Raw genomic sequence first — 17,091 nt, forward strand, 5'->3', positions numbered from 1 at the left:
GCTCTGTACCCCCACCCCACCCCCAAATAAATAAGCATTAAAAAATTAGAAATATGCCATTTCCATGTTAGGACTTTTTGGGCAGGAATAGTTCCTCTCTGTTTGTCAGGGGTTTGCTCTATCTACTCCAGAATAGGCTATTGGAGTTTAAGTATAATTAGTTTATTTTCTGTTAGTGGCTCTGTATCTTGTGGGGCCTCAGAGGGTGTCTTGGTGAGCCTTTCATTTGGTTGGTTTCTGTTCTTGACCATGAGAAATTTTTAGTCCAGAATCCAGTTAGGTACAATTTGGGGTCCTGCAGTAGTTTAGTCCACAGTGACTATGTTGCAAACATAGGTACATACAGATATAGGTACTCTAAATATAACTTACATTTAGAGTTCTCATTAGCTGGTGCCAATATATTAAAAATTCTGATAGCATTTTTCAAATAAGTAAAGGCTACCTCTTGAGTCTCTGTTCATATAAATTTCATATCCTTTCTAGTTATTTCATAAATGTGTTTTAATATATCCCCATATGTGTGATGTCTCTTTCCAGTATCCAAACAGTCCTATCAGTTTCTGAGCTTTTCCTTTTGTGGTAAGAATTGGCATGCAATCTATTTAGTTTATGACTTGTTGTGGTATTTTTCCACCTTCAGAGGACCAAATTTTGCCTAGGAATTTTATAGTAGTGTGGGGTCCTTGGACCTTACTTGAGTTGACTGTCTACCCTCTGAGTGTAAAGAATTTAATTAACTCTATTTTTGATGCTAGTCTGTTCTTCCAAGTTATCACCAGAATAAGAATGTCATCAATACAGGAAATACTGGTTTGCTGTAGGTTGAGTTTTCTTGAAAAGCCTAGATGTCTTGTGTTAGAATGTTGTGGGCTATTACTAGTCTGCTTAAGTATTCTTGTGGTAATCTAGTAAACTGATGCTGTCTGCCTTCCCGTGTAAATGCAATCATAGGTTGTCTCCCTTCATCGGCTGGATAGCAAAGAACATGTCAGATAAGTCTGTCACCATGTAATAAGTTTTGGATCCAGTGGTGATATTGTTTATGATAGCGTCTGTATCAGGGAGGTGCTCTCTCAACTTTGAGAGAATGTTTGTTTAAATTCCTATAATTTGTCTTTTTGGAGCCAGATCGGGTTATTATATGGCGAAACAGTAGGCACAATAATTAGTTCCTTTAGAAGTTCCTGAAATTTTTCCCTTAATTTGAAAATGTCCTGTGACATCCATTTCAAGCATTCGACCTATAAAACATTTAGCCTTAATGCGTGGCCTATCATCAATCTATGTACTCAAATGCCTTGGGTTAATTTTTCTCCAAATCCTTCAGTTAGTTCCTTTTTGTTGTTAGTTTTCTAAATTACTAGGAAATCCTTGTATCATTGTTACTTGGGACTCTGTATCTAACAACATAGTGATATGTGTAGTATTTTTATATACAGAAAGGTTTCTATTAATATGGTTAGTGTAACCTATGGGCAGTTGTCTTTGGCTTGGGCCAAGGGTTTATAAAGAAGTTCTTTTTGGGTGCCTGGGTGGCTCAGTTGGTTAAGTGTCTGACTTCAGCTCAGGTCATGATCTCCTGGTTTGTGAATTTGAGCCCCATGTCGGGCTCTGTGCTGTCAGCGCAGAGCCAGCTTCGGATCCACTGTTTCCCTCTTTCTCTGCCCCTCCCCTACTTATATTCTCCCTCTCTCTCAAAAATAAAGAAAACATTAAAAAATTGTTTCTAAGTTACTATTTATAGTAAGTGGGTTAGTGGGTCTACATATGGGTTTCTTTTCTGTAGGTCTATTTACTCTAAAAGGTTGGTTATTTGTGTTTTTCTGCCACTATAAGTAGTTTCTGGGGTTTCTATTTTTATTTGTTTATATTAAAACAAATATGCAGTGGCCTAAGTAGTTGTAGGTTTAGTCTCATATGGTCCATTTTGATTGGGTCTATTTTACATTAGATAAAGGCCTGTTTTATCCATATACATGAGTGTTAAAGCTATAGCTGTTATCTTTCTCAGCTGTTATCTTACTTTCTCAGCTGTTCTTATCAAGTCAATCAGTTCTCCTGTGTTTCTAGCACCAGTAAATACCTTTAATAATGTTCTGTCCTGTGGGGTATGGCTTTAAGAATGCCCTTTTAATTTAATTTTATTTTATTTAGGGGTGCCTGGGTAGCTCAGTTGGTTGAGTGTCTGACCAGCTTAGGTCATGATCTCCTGGTTCATGGGTTTGAGCCCCACATTGGACTTGCTGCTGTCAGCACAGAGCCTGCTTTGGATCCTTTGGCCCCATCTTGCTTCCCCTACCCTGCTTGTGCACGTGTGCGCACACGCATGAGCTCGCTCTCTCTCTCAAAAATAAATATACTTTTAATTTAATTTTATTTAAGTTTTAATTTAAACTCCAGTTAGTTAACATGTAGTGTAATATTAGTTTTAGGTATACAATATAGTGATTCAACAGTTCCATATATCACCTAGTGCTCATCATGACAAGTGCACTCCTCAATCCCCATCACCTATTTCATCCATGCCCTTACCTACCTCCCCTCTGGGAACCATCAGTTCTCTATTGTTAACAGTCTATTTCTTGGTTTGCCTCTTTTTCCCCCTTTGCTAGGTTGTTTTGTTTTTAAGTTCTACATATGAGTGAAATCATACGTCATTTATCTTTCTCTGATTTATTTTGCTTAGTATAATACCCTTTAGCTCCATCCACATCATTGCAGAGGGCAGAATTACCTTTTTAATTTGTTCTGTCACTTTAGTATGGTGAAGGTTTCTGTCCCCTATCATGAGTCATAGCTAATAGTCCTAATTTCATTATTATATTAGTAGCTTCCCAGCTATTTTCCATGGAGATGTCTTAAGGGAAATGTTAGGGACATATTAGGTATAAGCCATCTTAATCTCTAGGTTGTTGTTTTTCTATGAAACAAAGATCTTTGTAAATTAGTACTATTTTCTCCAAATGCCCTAAGATGATTATATTTAACATCTGTGGTAATGGGTCCAAGTTGTGCAATCTTTATTCCTGTGAGGATCAAGTTAGTCCTACCTTGGACTATAAATCTAATAGGCACTGGGTTTTTGTGTCCAAATCAATCTGTTGGAATTCCATTATAATTTTTGTCATTTATTGTCTGAAATAGGGTCTCCTTCCAGTGACTCTGGTTGTAGTTTTGTCTATTTTCATGGCCCTAACTTCTAGTAAGTTAAAGTTGCCAGGACCAAAAGGGTTAAAAAATCCTCAGTGTGTGGATTGGTGTCCTTAGTAGCAAAAGGCTCTGGGTTTCCTCCTACTCTGGAGATCACTTTTTGTGCTAGTACTTTTCCTTTCTTCTTATCAGTGTCTATGTTGCTTAAATGCAACATAGTTGCATTAACAGAAGACCATATGGGAAGGAAAGGAAAAATAAGTTGCAAATAGAGAGGGAGGCAAATCACAAAAGACTCTTAAATACAGAGAACAAAATGAGTTTGGAAGTTTTCCTTCCATTTCTATGTTTTGGCACAGCTTCAAGAGAATAGGTATTATTCTTCTTTAAATGTTTGGTAGAATTCCTCTGGAAAGCCATCTGCCCCTGGACTCTTGTTTTTTGGGAGATCATTGATTACTAATTCAATTTCTTTAGTGGTTATGGGTCTGTCCAAATTTTCTATTTCTTCCTGTTTCAGTTGTGGTAGTTTATATGTTTCTAGGAATTTGTCCATTTCTTCCAGATTGCCCATTTTATTGGTGTATACTAGCTCTTATATTCTCTTATTATTTTTTGCATTTCTGCTGTATTGGTTGTGATCTTTCCTCTTTAATTCTTGATTTTATTTATTTGGGTCCTTTCCTTTTTCTTTTTGATCAAACTGACTAGGAGTTTATCAATTTTGTTAATTCTTTCAAAGAACCAGCTCCTGGTTTTATTGATCTGTTCTACTGTTTTTTTTGGTTTTGATAGCATTGATTTCTGCTCTAATCTTTATTATTTCCTGTTTTCTGCTGGTTTGGGGTTTTATTTGCTGTCCTTTTTCCAGCTCTTTAAGGTGTAAGGTTAGGTTGTGTATCTGAGATCTTTCTTCCTTTTTTAGGAAGGCCTGGATTGCTATATACTTCCCTCTTATGACTGCCTTTGCTGCGTACCAGAGGTTTTGGGCTGTGGTCTTATCATTTTCATTGGCTTTCGTGTACTTTTTAGTTTCCTCTTTAATTTCTTGGTTAGCCCATTCATTCTTTAGTAGGATGGTCTTTAGTCTCCAAGTATTTGTTATCTTTCCACAGTTTTTCTTGTGGTTGATTTCAAGTTTCATAACATTATAGTCTGAAAATATGCATGGTATGATCTCAATCTTTTTGTACTTGTTGAGGGCTGATTTGCATCCCAGTATGTGATCTTTTCTGGAGAATGTCCCATTTGCACTGGAGAAAAAATGTGTATTCTGTTGCTTTAGGATGAAATGTTCAGAATATACCTGTTAAGTCTATCCGGTCCAGTGTGTCATTCAAAGCCAATGTTACATTGTTGATTTTCTGTTGAGATTATCTGTCCATTGGTGTAAGTGGGGTGTTGAAGTCCCCTACTATTATGATATTACTATCAATAAGTTTATTTATGTTTGTGATTAATTGATTTATATATTTGAGTGCCTCCACATTTAGAGCATAAATGTTTACAATTTTTACATCTTCTTGGTGGATAGACCCCTTAATTATGATAGAATGCCCGTCTTCATCTCTTGTTACAGTCTTTATTTTAAAATCTCAATTGTCTGATATATGTATGGCTACTCGGGCTTTCTTTTGTTGGCCACTAGCATGATAGATGGTTCTCCATCCCCTTACTTTCAATATGAAGGTGTCTTTAGGTCTAAAGTGGGTCTCTTGTAAATAGCATATAGATGGATCTTGTTTTCTTGTCTATTGTTACCCTATGTCTTTTGATTGTAGCTTTTAGTCCATTGACATTTAGAGTGAGTACTGAAAGATATGAATAAATTGCCATTATGTTGCCTATAGAGTTAGAGTTTCTGATGGTGTTCTCTGTTCCTTTCTAGTCTTTGTTGCTTTTGATCTATTTTTTTTTAATCTTTTCTCACCTCAGAGTCCCCCGAAAATTTCTTGCAGAGCTGGTTTAGTGGTCATGAACTCCTTTAATTTTTGTTTGTCTGAGAAACTTTTTACCTCTCCTTCTATTTTGAATGACAGCCTGCTGGATAGAGAATTATTGGCTGCATATTTTTCCAATTCAGAACATTGAATATATCCTGCCACTCTTTTCTGGCCTGCCAAGCTTCTGTGGATAGGTCTGCTGCAAACCTGATCTTTCTTCTCTTACAGGTTAAGGGCTTTTTTTCCTTTGCTGCTTTCATGATTCTTTCCTTGACTGAGTATTTTGTGAATTTGACTATGATATGCCTTGTTGATGATCTGTTTTTGTTGAATCTAATGGGAGTCATCTGTGGATTTTGATGTTGGTATCTTTCCCCAGGTTAGGAAAGTTTTCTGCTATGTTTTGTTCACATAATCCTTCTTCCCCATTTTCTCTCTCTTCATCTTCTGGGACTCCTATGATTCTGATGTTGTTCCTTTTTAATGAGTCACTGATTTCTCTAATTCTTAAACCGTGCTCTTTTGCCTTAGTGTCCCTCCTTTTTTCTGCTTCATTGTTTTCCATAAATTTTCCCTCTATATTGCTGATTTGCTGCTCTGCCTCACCCATCCTTGCCGCTGTGGCATTCATTTGAGATTGCAGCTCAGTTATAGCATTTTTTATTTCATCCAGACCAGCTCTTACCTTCACAGAAAGGGATTCTAGTCTGTTTTCAACTCCAGCTAGTGTTCTTATTATTGTGATTCTAAATTCTGCTTCAGACATCTTGCTTGTATATGTGTTGATTAAGTCCCTGGCTGTCATTTCTTTCTGTTCTTTATTTTGTGGTAATTCCTTCATTTTGTCATTTTGAAGGAAGAAAAGGAATTAATAAAGTAAAAAAAAAAATTAAAAACAACACAAAAAAGATCAAATAAAGGATGCTAGATCCTAGGTGTGTTCTGGTCTGGTTGTTGAAAGAAGCTTGATGGATTAGAGAAAAAAAAGGGAAAGATAAAAAAAGAGGGAAAAAAAGGAAAATGTTTGAAAATTTGAAAAAAGGAATACAATGAGATAGAATAAAATGAAATGGAAGTAAAAAAATTGAATTTGAAAAATTTACAAAACATAAAAATTATAGAAAAAATTAATGAAAAATATTTTAATAGAAATGAAAAACAAATTAAAATAACAAATAACAAATAAAATTTTCTCTTTCTGTATTCAAGAATAAGGAAAGAAAAAAATTTGAATAGGTGGACCAGCAAACAGACTGAAGTACAATTGAAATTACAACGGTTTCCCCTAAAAGTCGAACTATGAAGCACCTTATAGTCAGTAACCTAAGCGGGGCGGAGAGACTTGTGTTGTTCCTGAAGAGCCAGGTTGGCCCAGTTGGGTGGGACTTAGTGTAAGAGCTCTGTTCTCCACTAGATGGCACTGCTTAACTTACTGTGGTGGATTGTTGTGGTACCTGTAGGTGTGTATGTGCATGCAAGGGACAGGTGAAAATAGTGGCACCCAGCTACCCAGTCTCTAGTATCAGAACTCTGTGCTCTCCACAACTGGCAGTCAAGCACCCCTCCTTTGTCTCTCGCTTCTGTCCACTCCCCACTTTCACACTCTTTATGACCAAGCCATCAGTCTGCCAGGCAGCACCTCCCTCCTGAGTTTTATCTCAGATGGGGGTGTGTTTCCCAACCCCTCACATCTGAGGGACTGTGGCCTTGACCCGCTCAGACTTTCTCAGGGAGGGTCTCACCGAGTGATGGGTGGGTGCCATCCCAATCCCCAGGAGCATCCTGGAGACCGTGCTGCTGCTGATGCCCAGAGACTGGCTGGGTGCCAGCACACCTCAGAAAAAGTTTTCACAATCCTGTAGTGGCATTGTTTCAGGGATTATGGAAAATCACAACACACATCTGGTGCCAGGCTTCCCCCTTAACATCCTTGTTCCAGCACCAGTGAATGTGGTTGTTCTCTGGGGTCCACTGGGATCTTTGCCTGTGGGAAGACCACACAGTGTCTACCAAATGTCCTCCCATTAGGGGAAACGCTTCTCCCCATGTGGTCTGAGGACCCTGAGGACCTCTTTCTCTGCTCCTGGAGATTTGCCCTTCCCACTAGAGCACTGCCAGGTATCAAGCTGTGGAGTTTCAGACTCTGCACTCCCCGTTTATAGAATCTTGATGGAATTTAAACCCTCTCCTTTCTCCTTTCTCCATTTTTTGTTTAGTCCCTTGCATACTCTTTCTTTTCTCTCCAGCTGCTTTCAGGCAGGGGGGATGCTTTCTGTACTCTCCCTGTCTCTTTCCTCTCTCCACAAGCAAAAACAGCTCCCTGTCCTCCGTGGCTTTCTCCCCCAGTTCACTTCTCTGCACCACGTACCTGCTGAATTCTATGTTTCAGTTTGTGCAGATTGTTGTGTTAATCCTCAAATCAGTTTTCTAGTTGTGGAGGATGGTTTAGTGTTGATCTGGCTGTATTTCAAGGGAGGAGAGATGCAAAAAAAACTTTTATGCTGTTCTGTCATCTTGGCTCCTCCCCCTTCTTGCATAGCTTTTTAAAAGTAAATATTTACACTGCAAGTTTTGCCTCTCTGGCTAAGGCAACAACTGAAAAACGGTGGATTTATAGGATATTAAGTATTCTTTGGGAATTCTGGGATGTGACTGGGAAAGAGAACTACCCAAAGAAGTAGATTTCTTGCAGGTATACACATGACAAGGAGGGGAAATGAAATGGAAACAGCTAGTTTAATGAACTGTTTCAAGAATATGGGCCATTTAAATGTATGACAAGATGGGTAGGTAGACTGCAGATATGAGATTGAGGGGAAGATTTTTCTTTTTTAGGTTAGGAGAGACATGGATAGTCTAACGTTGATGGGGAAAGTGGGATACAGGTAAGATTGATCACTTGGATAAAAGGAAATAACTGATAATGGGAAGTCCCTAAGGAGACAGAAAGGGACCCAAAATACAAGTAGACAGATTACCAAGAGGGAATCTAGCTGTCACTGACTGAGATGACTGAGGTAAACTGAGTGCAGATTTAGATTTTTATTTTCATTTATTTGTTTTTTAGGGTGACATCACAAATTTGATTTCCTTTTATTATCCCTTCCTATTATTTAATCTTTTCCCCTTCCTTCCTTCCTCTTTTTCTTTCTGTTCTTTTCCTCTTTTCTTTCTTTCTTTCTGTTTCTTTGTTTCTGTTTCTTTCTTTCTCTGTCTTCCTCCCTCCCTCCCTCTTCTTTCCTTCCTTCCTTCCTTCCTTCCTTCCCTTTCCTTTCCTTTCCTCCCTCCTTTCTTTTCGTTCTTCTTTTCTCCCTTCTTTCCTTCCTCCCTCCCTCCCTCTCTCTCTTTTTAAAAATAATTATCAAGCTAGTTAACATACAGTGTACAGTGTATTCTTGACTTTGGGAGTAGATTCCCATGATTCATCACTCATGTACAGTACCCAGTGCTCATCCCAAAAAGTACCCTTCTCAATGCCCATCCCCATTTTCCCCATCCCCCCAACCCTGCACCCTCATTAACCCTCCTTTTGTTCTCTGTATTTAAGAGTCTTTTGTGATTTGCCTCCCTCTCTATTTGCAACTTATTTTTCCTTTCCTTCCCCTATGGTCTTCTGTTAAGTTTCTCAAACTCCACATATGAGTGAAAACATATGATAGCTGTCTTTTTCTGACTGACTTCTTTCACTTAGCATAATACCCTCCAGTTCTATCCATGTAGTTGCAAATGGAAAGATTTCATTATTTTTCATCACTGAGTAATATTCCATTGTATATATACCACATCTTTATCCTTTCATCAGTTGATGGACATTTGGGCTCTTTACATACTTTGGCTATTGTTGATAGGACTGCTGTAAACATTGGGGTACATGTGCCCCTATGAATCAGCACTCCTGTATCCTTTGGATAAATTCATAGTCATGCTATTGCTGGGTTGTAGGGTAGTTCTATTTTTAATTTTTTGAGGAACCTCCACACTGTTTTCAAGAGCTGCCACACAAGTTTGCATTCCCACCAACAGTGCAGGAGGTTTCCCCTTTCTCCACATCCTCGCCAGCTTCTGTTGTTTCCTGAGTTGTTAATTTTAGCCACTCTGGTGTGAGGTGGTATCTCAATGTGTTTTTTTTTTTTAATGTTTATTTATTTTTGACACAGACAGAGTATGAGTGGGGGAAAGGCAGAGAGAGAGGGAGACACAGAATCCGAAGCAGGTTCCAGGCTCTGTGGTGCCAGCACAGAGCCCGACGCGGGACTCAAACTCACAGACTGTGAGATCATGACCCAAGCCGAAGTCGGAAGCTCAACCTACTGAGCCACCCAGGCGCCCCAATGTGGTTTTGATTTGTATTTCCCTAGTGAGGAGTGACATTGAGCATCTTTTCATGTGTCTTTGGGCCATCTAGATGTCTTCTTTAGAAAATTGTCTATTCATGTCTTCTGCCCATTTCTTCACTGGATTATTTGTTTTTTGGGTGTGGAGGTTGGTAAATTCTTTATAGATTTTGGATACTAAACTTTTATCTGATATGTCATTTGCAAATATCTTCTCCTATTCCGATGATTGCCTTTTAGTTTTGTTGATAGTTTCCTTTGCTGTGCAGAAGCTTTTTATCTTAATGAAGTTGTAATACTTCATTTTTGCTTTCACTTCCCTTGCCTTTGGAGACATGTCAAGAAGTTGTTGCAGCCAAGGTCAAAGAGGTTGTTGCCTGTTTTTTTCTCTAGGATTTTGATGGTTTCCTGTCTCACCTGTAGGTGTTTCATCCATTTTGAATTTATTTTTGTGTATGGTGTAAGAAATTGGTCCAGTTTCATTCTTCTGCATGTTGCTGTCCAGTTCTCCCAGCACCATTTGCTAAAGAGACTCTGTTTTTTTGCATTGGATGCTCTTTCCTGCTTTGTCAAAGATTAGTTGGCCATACATTTGTGGGTCCAATTCTGGGTTCTCTATTCCACTGGTCTATGTGTCTGTTTTTGTGCCAATACCATACTGTCTTGATGATTACAACTTTGTAGTAGAGTAGAGGCTAACGTCTGGGATTGTGATGCCTCCCGCTTTGGTTTTCTTTTTCAATATTACTTTGGCTATTCTGGGTCTTTTGTGGTTCCATGCAAATTTTAGGATTGTTAGTTCTAGCTTTGAGAAGAATGCCAGTGCAATTTTGATTGGGATTGCATTGAATGTGTAGATGGCTTTGGGTAGTATTGACATTTTAACAATATTTGTTCTTCTAATCCATGAGTGTGGAATGTTTTTCCATTTCTTTGTGTCTTCTTCAGTTTCTTTCATAAGCTTACAATAGTTTTCAGCATACAGATCTTTTACCTCTTGGGTTAGTTTATTCCAAGGTGTCTTATGGTTCTTGGTGCAATTGTAAATGGGAATGATTCCTTCATAACTATTTCTGCTGCTTCATTATTGGTGTGTAGAAATGCAACTGATTTCTGTACATTGCTTTTGTATCCTGTATCTTTGCCGAATTCACATATCCATTCTAGCTTGTTTTTTGTTTTTTTTGGTTTTGTTTTTGTGGAGCTTTTGTGTTTCCCATGTACAGCATCATGTCATCTGTGAAAAGTGAAAGTTTGACTTCTTTGCCAATTTGTATGCCTTTTATTTCATTTTGTTGTCTGATTCCTGAGGCTAGGACTTCCAATACTATGTTGAATAACAGTGGTGAAAGTGGACATTACTCTCATGTTCTGATCTCAGGGAAAACCTCTCAGTTTTTCCCCATTGAGGATGATTTTAGCCCTGAACTTTTCATATGTGACTTTTATGATGTTAAAGTATGTTCCTTCTATCCCGACTTTCTTGAGGGTTTTTATTAAGAAAGGATTCTGTTTTTTGTCAATGCTTTTTCTGCATCTATTGACAGGATTGTATGGTTCTTATCCTTTCTTCTACTAATGCAATGCATCATGTTGATTGATTTACAAATATTGAACCAGCCCTGTAGCCTAGGAATGAATCCGACTTGATCATGGTGAATAATTCTTTTAATATACTGTTGAATTCAATTTGCTAGTATCTTGTTGAGAATTTTTGCATCCATGTTCATTAGGGACATTGGCCTGTAATTCCCTTTTTTAGTGGGGTCTTTGTCTGGTTTGGGAATCAAGGTAATGCTGGCTTCATAGAATTGACTCCAGAAGCTTTCCTTCCATTTCTATTTTTTGGGATAACTTGAGACGAATAGGTATTAACTATGTTAATACCTATAATCAGAAGCATTATAGAAGCCATCTGGCCCAGGACTCTTATTTGTTGGGAGATTTTGGATAACCATTCAACTTCTTCATTGGTTATGGGTCTGTTCAAATTTTCTATTTCTTCCCATTTGAGTTTTGGTAGTGTGTGGTGTCTAGGAATTTTTCCATTTTCTTCTAGATTGTCCAGTTTATTGGCATATTATTTTTCATAGTATTCTCTAATAATTGTATTTCTGTGGTGTTGGTTGTGATGTCTTCTCTTTCATTCATGATTTTATCTATTTGGGTCCTCTCTCTTCTTTTTGAGAAGTCTGGCTAGGGGGTTATCAATTTTGTTTATTCTTTCAAAAAACCAGCACTTAGATTCATTGATCTGTTTGTTTGTTTGTTTTGTTTTCTATGTTGTTTATTTCTGCTCTAATCTTTATTATTTCTCTTCTTCTGCTGTCTTTGGGCTTTCTTTGCCACTGTCTTTCTAGTTCCTTTAGGTGTGAGGTTAGGTTCTGTATTTGGGGTCTTTCTTGCTTTATGAGATAGGCCTGGATTGCAGTGTATTTCCTCTTAGGACTGCCTTTGCTGCATCCTATAGGGTTTTGACCATCATGTTTTCATTTTCTTTTTATTTTTTATTTTTTATTTTTTTTATTATTTATTTTTGGGACAGAGAGAGACAGAGCATGAACGGGGGAGGGGCAGAGAGAGAGGGAGACACAGAATCGGAAACAGGCTCCAGGCTCCGAGCCATCAGCCCAGAGCCTGACGCGGGGCTCAAACTCACGGACCGCGAGATCGTGACCTGGCTGAAGTCGGACGCTTAACCGACTGCGCCACCCAGGCACCCCAATCATGTTTTCATTTTCATTTGCTTTCATATATTTTTAAATCTCTTCAATTTCCTGGTTGACCCATTCATTTCTTAGTAGGATGTTCTTTAACCTCCATGTACTTGGAAGCTTTCTAAATTTTTTTCTTGTTGTTGATTTCAAGTTTCATAGCGTTGTGATCTGAAAATATGCATGGTATGATCTCAATCCTTTTATATTTGTTGAGGGCTGTTTTGTGACCCAGTATGTGATCTAGTTTGGAGAATGTTCCACGTGCACTCAAGAAGAATGTGTATTCTGCTGCTTTTGGATGAAAAGTTCTGAATATATGTTAAGTCCATCTGGTGCAGTGTCATTCAAGGCCATTGTTTCCTTATTTATTTTCTGCCTAGATCATCTGTCCATTGCTGTAAGTGAAAATATTAAAGTCACCTACAAATACGATATTATTATAAGTAAGTTTGCTTATGTTTGTGATTAATTGATTTATATATTTGGGTGCTTTCATGTTGAAGGCGTAAACATTTATAATTGTTAGCTCTTCCTGATGTATAGACCCCTTATTGATATAATGCCCTTCTTCATCTCTTGTTACAGCCTTTGTTTTAAAATCTAGTTTGTCTGACATAAGTATGGCTACTCCAGTTTTCTTCTGACATCCAGTAGCCTTATAAATCATTCTGCATCCCCACTTTCAATCTGCAGGTGTCTTTAGGTCTAAAATTTCTCTTGTAGGCAGCATATTGATGGATCTTGGTTTTTTATCCATTCTGATACCCTGTCTTTTGATTGGGGCATTTAGTCCATTTATATTCAGAGTGATTACTGAAAGATATGGACCTAGTGTCATTGTGTTTTCTGTAGGTTTTGTGCTTGTGGTGATGTCTCTGGTCATTTGTAGTCTTTGCTGCTTTCCACTCAGAATCCTCCTTTGTATCTCCTGCATAGTTGGTTTAGTCATCATAAACTCCTTCAGTTTTCGTTTTTCTGGGAAAGCCTTTATCTCTCTTTCTATTCTGAATGACAACCTTGCTGGGTAAAGGATTCTTGGCCGTGTATTTTTCCTATTCAGCACATGGAATATTTCCTGCCACTAGATTGAGTTTTTAAATGTATGGTCAGGGAATTGTAGAAGTTCTTTTCTGTTGGCAGCCATTCTCTAAGTTTTCATTTTAATTACAGTTAGCATACAGTGTTATATTGTTGTAGACTTTGACTCTGGAGTTCTCTCTTGTCCAGCAAGAGAGTGGATGCAGAATTGAATATGAGAGAGGCTAATGTCTGGGAGGAGACAAGAACCCCGAGCAAGGGTCTTTTCTCCATATTTATTAGGATCAGAAGGCTTACATATGTGATGGATGTGCAGAAAGAGACAATAAGACAGTGATCATTAACTCATGTGTGTGAGAGAAAAGAGGTTTCAACGTGGTGTTAGGGGTTAGGGTCAAGACAAATCAAAATCTCAGTGCCAGCAGTTGGGGTTTACTGCAGGACCAGGCACCATGTCTGTTGATCTTAACTTTTCTAGGTGCTAAGACAGAGTATGCTACCTCAGGGTTAACAAGGCATATTTCTTGCTAATTAGCTCTGGGTGCTTTCACCCTGTAGAAGCTTTCTGTTTTGTTTTACTTAATGATTAATCTTGGGTGCTTTTGCCCTGTTGTGGCGGCTTTCTGCCTCTACCTATTCTCAGATGCTTTCATCCTGTGTAAGTGGCTTTCCACTCTATGCTTCATTCTTTCATAGTGCTTTTGCCCTATGGCGGCTTTCTGCCCTAAACCTTGTTAACCCTTGGTGCAAGCTCAGAGAATTCTTAAATTTATTCCCCACATTATATTATGTCATAGGTTCTGGGTCTGGAGTTCCCTCTTGTCCAGCAAGAGAGTGGACACAGGATTAAAATGCAAGAGAGGCTAATGTCCGGGAGGAGACAAAAGCTCTGAGTAAGGGTCCTTGCTCAGTTTTTATTAGGATCAGAAGGCTTACAAGCATGATGGACATGCACACAGAACCAATGAAACCATGAACATTAACTCATGGGTGTGGGGGAAAGGGGGTTTTTGAAGATACACAGTGTTAGGGATTTGGGTCAGTACAAAACTAAATCCTGGTACTGGGCAGATGGTTGTTTATAGCAGGCATGAGGTACCACCTCTGTTTACCTAAACTTGTCTGGGGGACAAGAAAGACAGAGCATACTACCTCAGGGTCAACAACGCACTTTTCTTTTGCTAATTAGCTCTACTCCAGGCAACTTGGTGTGGTCTGTAGCGCTGTTTACCTGTTTACCTATTTTGGTCCTTCCTGTGAAAGCAGCTTTCTGCTCTTGTACTAAGTTAGGGGGCGCTTCCGCCTTGAATACCTAATCTTGTAAGTTTTCATCCTAAGATTTCCTATTCCTATACCTTTGTCCTATACTGGGGACCTTTGCCCTGTTTACCTAATCTTGGATGCATTCATCCTGTGGCTATTTCTTTATGCCTTGCTAACCCACTGGTGCAAGCTTAGGGAATTCCTAAGCTTATTCCCCACAATATTAGTTTCAGGTGTACAATATAGTGATTCAACAGTTCTATGCAACATCCAGTGCTCAACACAAATGCTCTCCTTATTCCTCATCACCTATTTAACCCATCATCCTACCCACCTCCCCTCTGCTAACCATCACTTCTCTATAATTAAGTCTGTTTATTGATTTTTTTTTTCCTCTATTTGTCCCTTTGCTGCTTTGTTTCTCAAATTCCACATATATCTGAAATCACGGTATTTGTCTTTCTCTGACTTATTTTGTTTACCATTGTACTCTCTAGTTCCATTCATGTCATTGCAAATGGCAAAATTTCATTCTTTTATTTTTTTTTTAACGTTTATTTATTTTTGAGACAGAGAGAGACAGAGCATGAACGGGGGAGGGGCAGAGAGAGAGGGAAACAGGCTCCAGGCTCTGAGCCATCAGCCCAGAGCCCGACGCGGGGCTCGAACTCACGGACTGCGAGATCGTGACCTGAGCTGAAGTCGGACGCTTAACCGATTGAGCCACCCAGGTGCCCCGAAATTTCATTCTTCTAAATGGTTGAATAATATTCCATTGTATATATGTACACATCAACTTTATCCATTCACCAATTGATGGACACTTGGCAGTCATTCTCTTTGAAGCATGAGGTGAAATCATATGCTCACTGTGTGTATCTGTGTGTGGGTGTTTTAACAGACTTATGAGAAGTAGTGAAGATTTGACCCAGATAGAAATAAATATTAATACCAAGAAGGATTTTTATGCAATGGTGTACAATCACAAATGTGTATGTTAAGATATTTTACAAAGAGATGTTCAAAATTCAGTGGGTTAAATAGATAGAATTTTATTTTTCTCTCATGTAATAGCCAAGGAGAATGCTCCAGATCACTTAGACACCTATGTTGCTTCTATTATTTTTGTTTTTGTTTTTGTTTTTGCCATTCCCAATGGTATTTTCTTCACATGCATGGCTGAAGTTGGGATGCAGGCAATTTTGGCTGTAGGGAAAGGGAAAGACCTCGGAAGAGCACATATGTAATACTTAAGTGTTCAAGACTGAAGTGGTACACATCATTTTGCTTGTATTCTTCTGGTGAGAACTTACTCATTGGAGATACTGGGAAATACAGTGACTGCCCATGGGCCCAGCTAAAACTCTGTAATTACAGGAAAAGGAAAATAATTTATTTTAGTGAAGAACCAGTAGTCCTCACCACAACATGGTTGTATGCTTTTCTCTAACAATATAGGACTTAAATATAAGGAGAAAAAGGGCAGTTAATAAATTCAGTAGTTTTTCCATGTAACTAAAAGACCAAAAACTTCAGGATATTGGCAATGGAGTGATTTGAAGTGATACTCCATCATATCTAAGCTGAAGAAGAAAATGAATAATCACAGCAGCCAACAGTTAGCATTTACTGAGCACTTACTCTGTGCCAGGTATTATTCTAATGTACTGACTTGTTTAATACTCATAACGATTTGAGGTAGGTAACATTATTCTACTTTATAATTGAGGAAACAAATACACAGAGAGATTAAGTAATTTGCCTCAAGTGACAAAGTGAATTGGTGACAGAGCCAGGCTCTGAATGGCTGTTAAAAGCTATTTCTGCATCTTTTGAGACAACTGTGGTTTTTTCCCTTTATTTTGCTTATTCTATGAATTACATTATTTTTAAGTAAGCCGGCCCAGACTTACTGGCATAAGAGTCATTCGGTAATTATGTAACCTTCTTATATCTCTGGGTTTTGCTTGCTAATATTTCATTGAGAATTTCTGTGTCTCAGAAACTTTAAAGGCCAAATAGTAAATATTTTAGACTTTGTGGCCTATCATATAGTCTTTGTCCCAACTATTTAGTTCTGCCTCTATAATGTAAAAGAAGCCATAGGCAATATATAATTAAACTGTTTTCAATCACAGGGATAGGAAAGCCACATTTGGTTTGAGGGCTTATAATTTTCTGACCTACAGTCTACATTCACAAGGGTATCTTCTTTTCACGTACTGTTCTTGTTAAATTTTGGTATCATTGTTATGGTGGCCTCACAAAGTAATCTGCAAATTTTCCTCTCCTCCATTGTCAGAGTTTCAGGGGTTCTTAAGATTCCTTAATCATATTTTAAAATGTCTGTAGGATCTATTGTCATATCCAGCCCCTCTTTCATTCATTCAAAATATTGGTTATTTCTATTCTGTCTTGATAAGCCTTCCTAGATCAATGAATTTTATTATTATTTTCAATGAATCAACTTTTAGCTGTATTTTCTCTGCTTTTTTCCATATTACTGATTTTTGTTCATTTTTTCCCCTTCTATTTACTTTAGGTTTAATTTGCTCTTTTTTGTCCTCTAGCTTCTTGAAGTGGTAATTTAGACCACTGATTTTAAACCCTTTTTCTTTACAGATTATTTATAAATTAATTACA

At 38.1% G+C, this 17,091-nt stretch overlaps 1 protein-coding gene across 7 annotated transcripts in view; it reads right to left on the minus strand.

The window, feature by feature from the left end:
• Nucleotides 1-15,475: 15,475 nt before the first annotated feature.
• Nucleotides 15,476-17,091, minus strand: part of CCDC18 (coiled-coil domain containing 18) — a 119,969-nt gene continuing 118,353 nt past the window's right edge. For all 7 annotated transcript variants that reach the window (XM_058716537.1, XM_058716531.1, XM_058716533.1 and 4 more), the window contains one exon: nucleotides 15,476-15,813. In XM_058716537.1, the coding sequence (XP_058572520.1) occupies nucleotides 15,616-15,813 (198 nt within the window). In that variant the 3' untranslated portion in view covers nucleotides 15,476-15,615. The remainder of the gene's footprint in view (nucleotides 15,814-17,091) is intronic.

The sequence above is a fragment of the Neofelis nebulosa genome, chromosome 2 (genome assembly GCF_028018385.1).
Source record: "Neofelis nebulosa isolate mNeoNeb1 chromosome 2, mNeoNeb1.pri, whole genome shotgun sequence".
Lineage (NCBI taxonomy): Eukaryota > Metazoa > Chordata > Mammalia > Carnivora > Felidae > Neofelis > Neofelis nebulosa.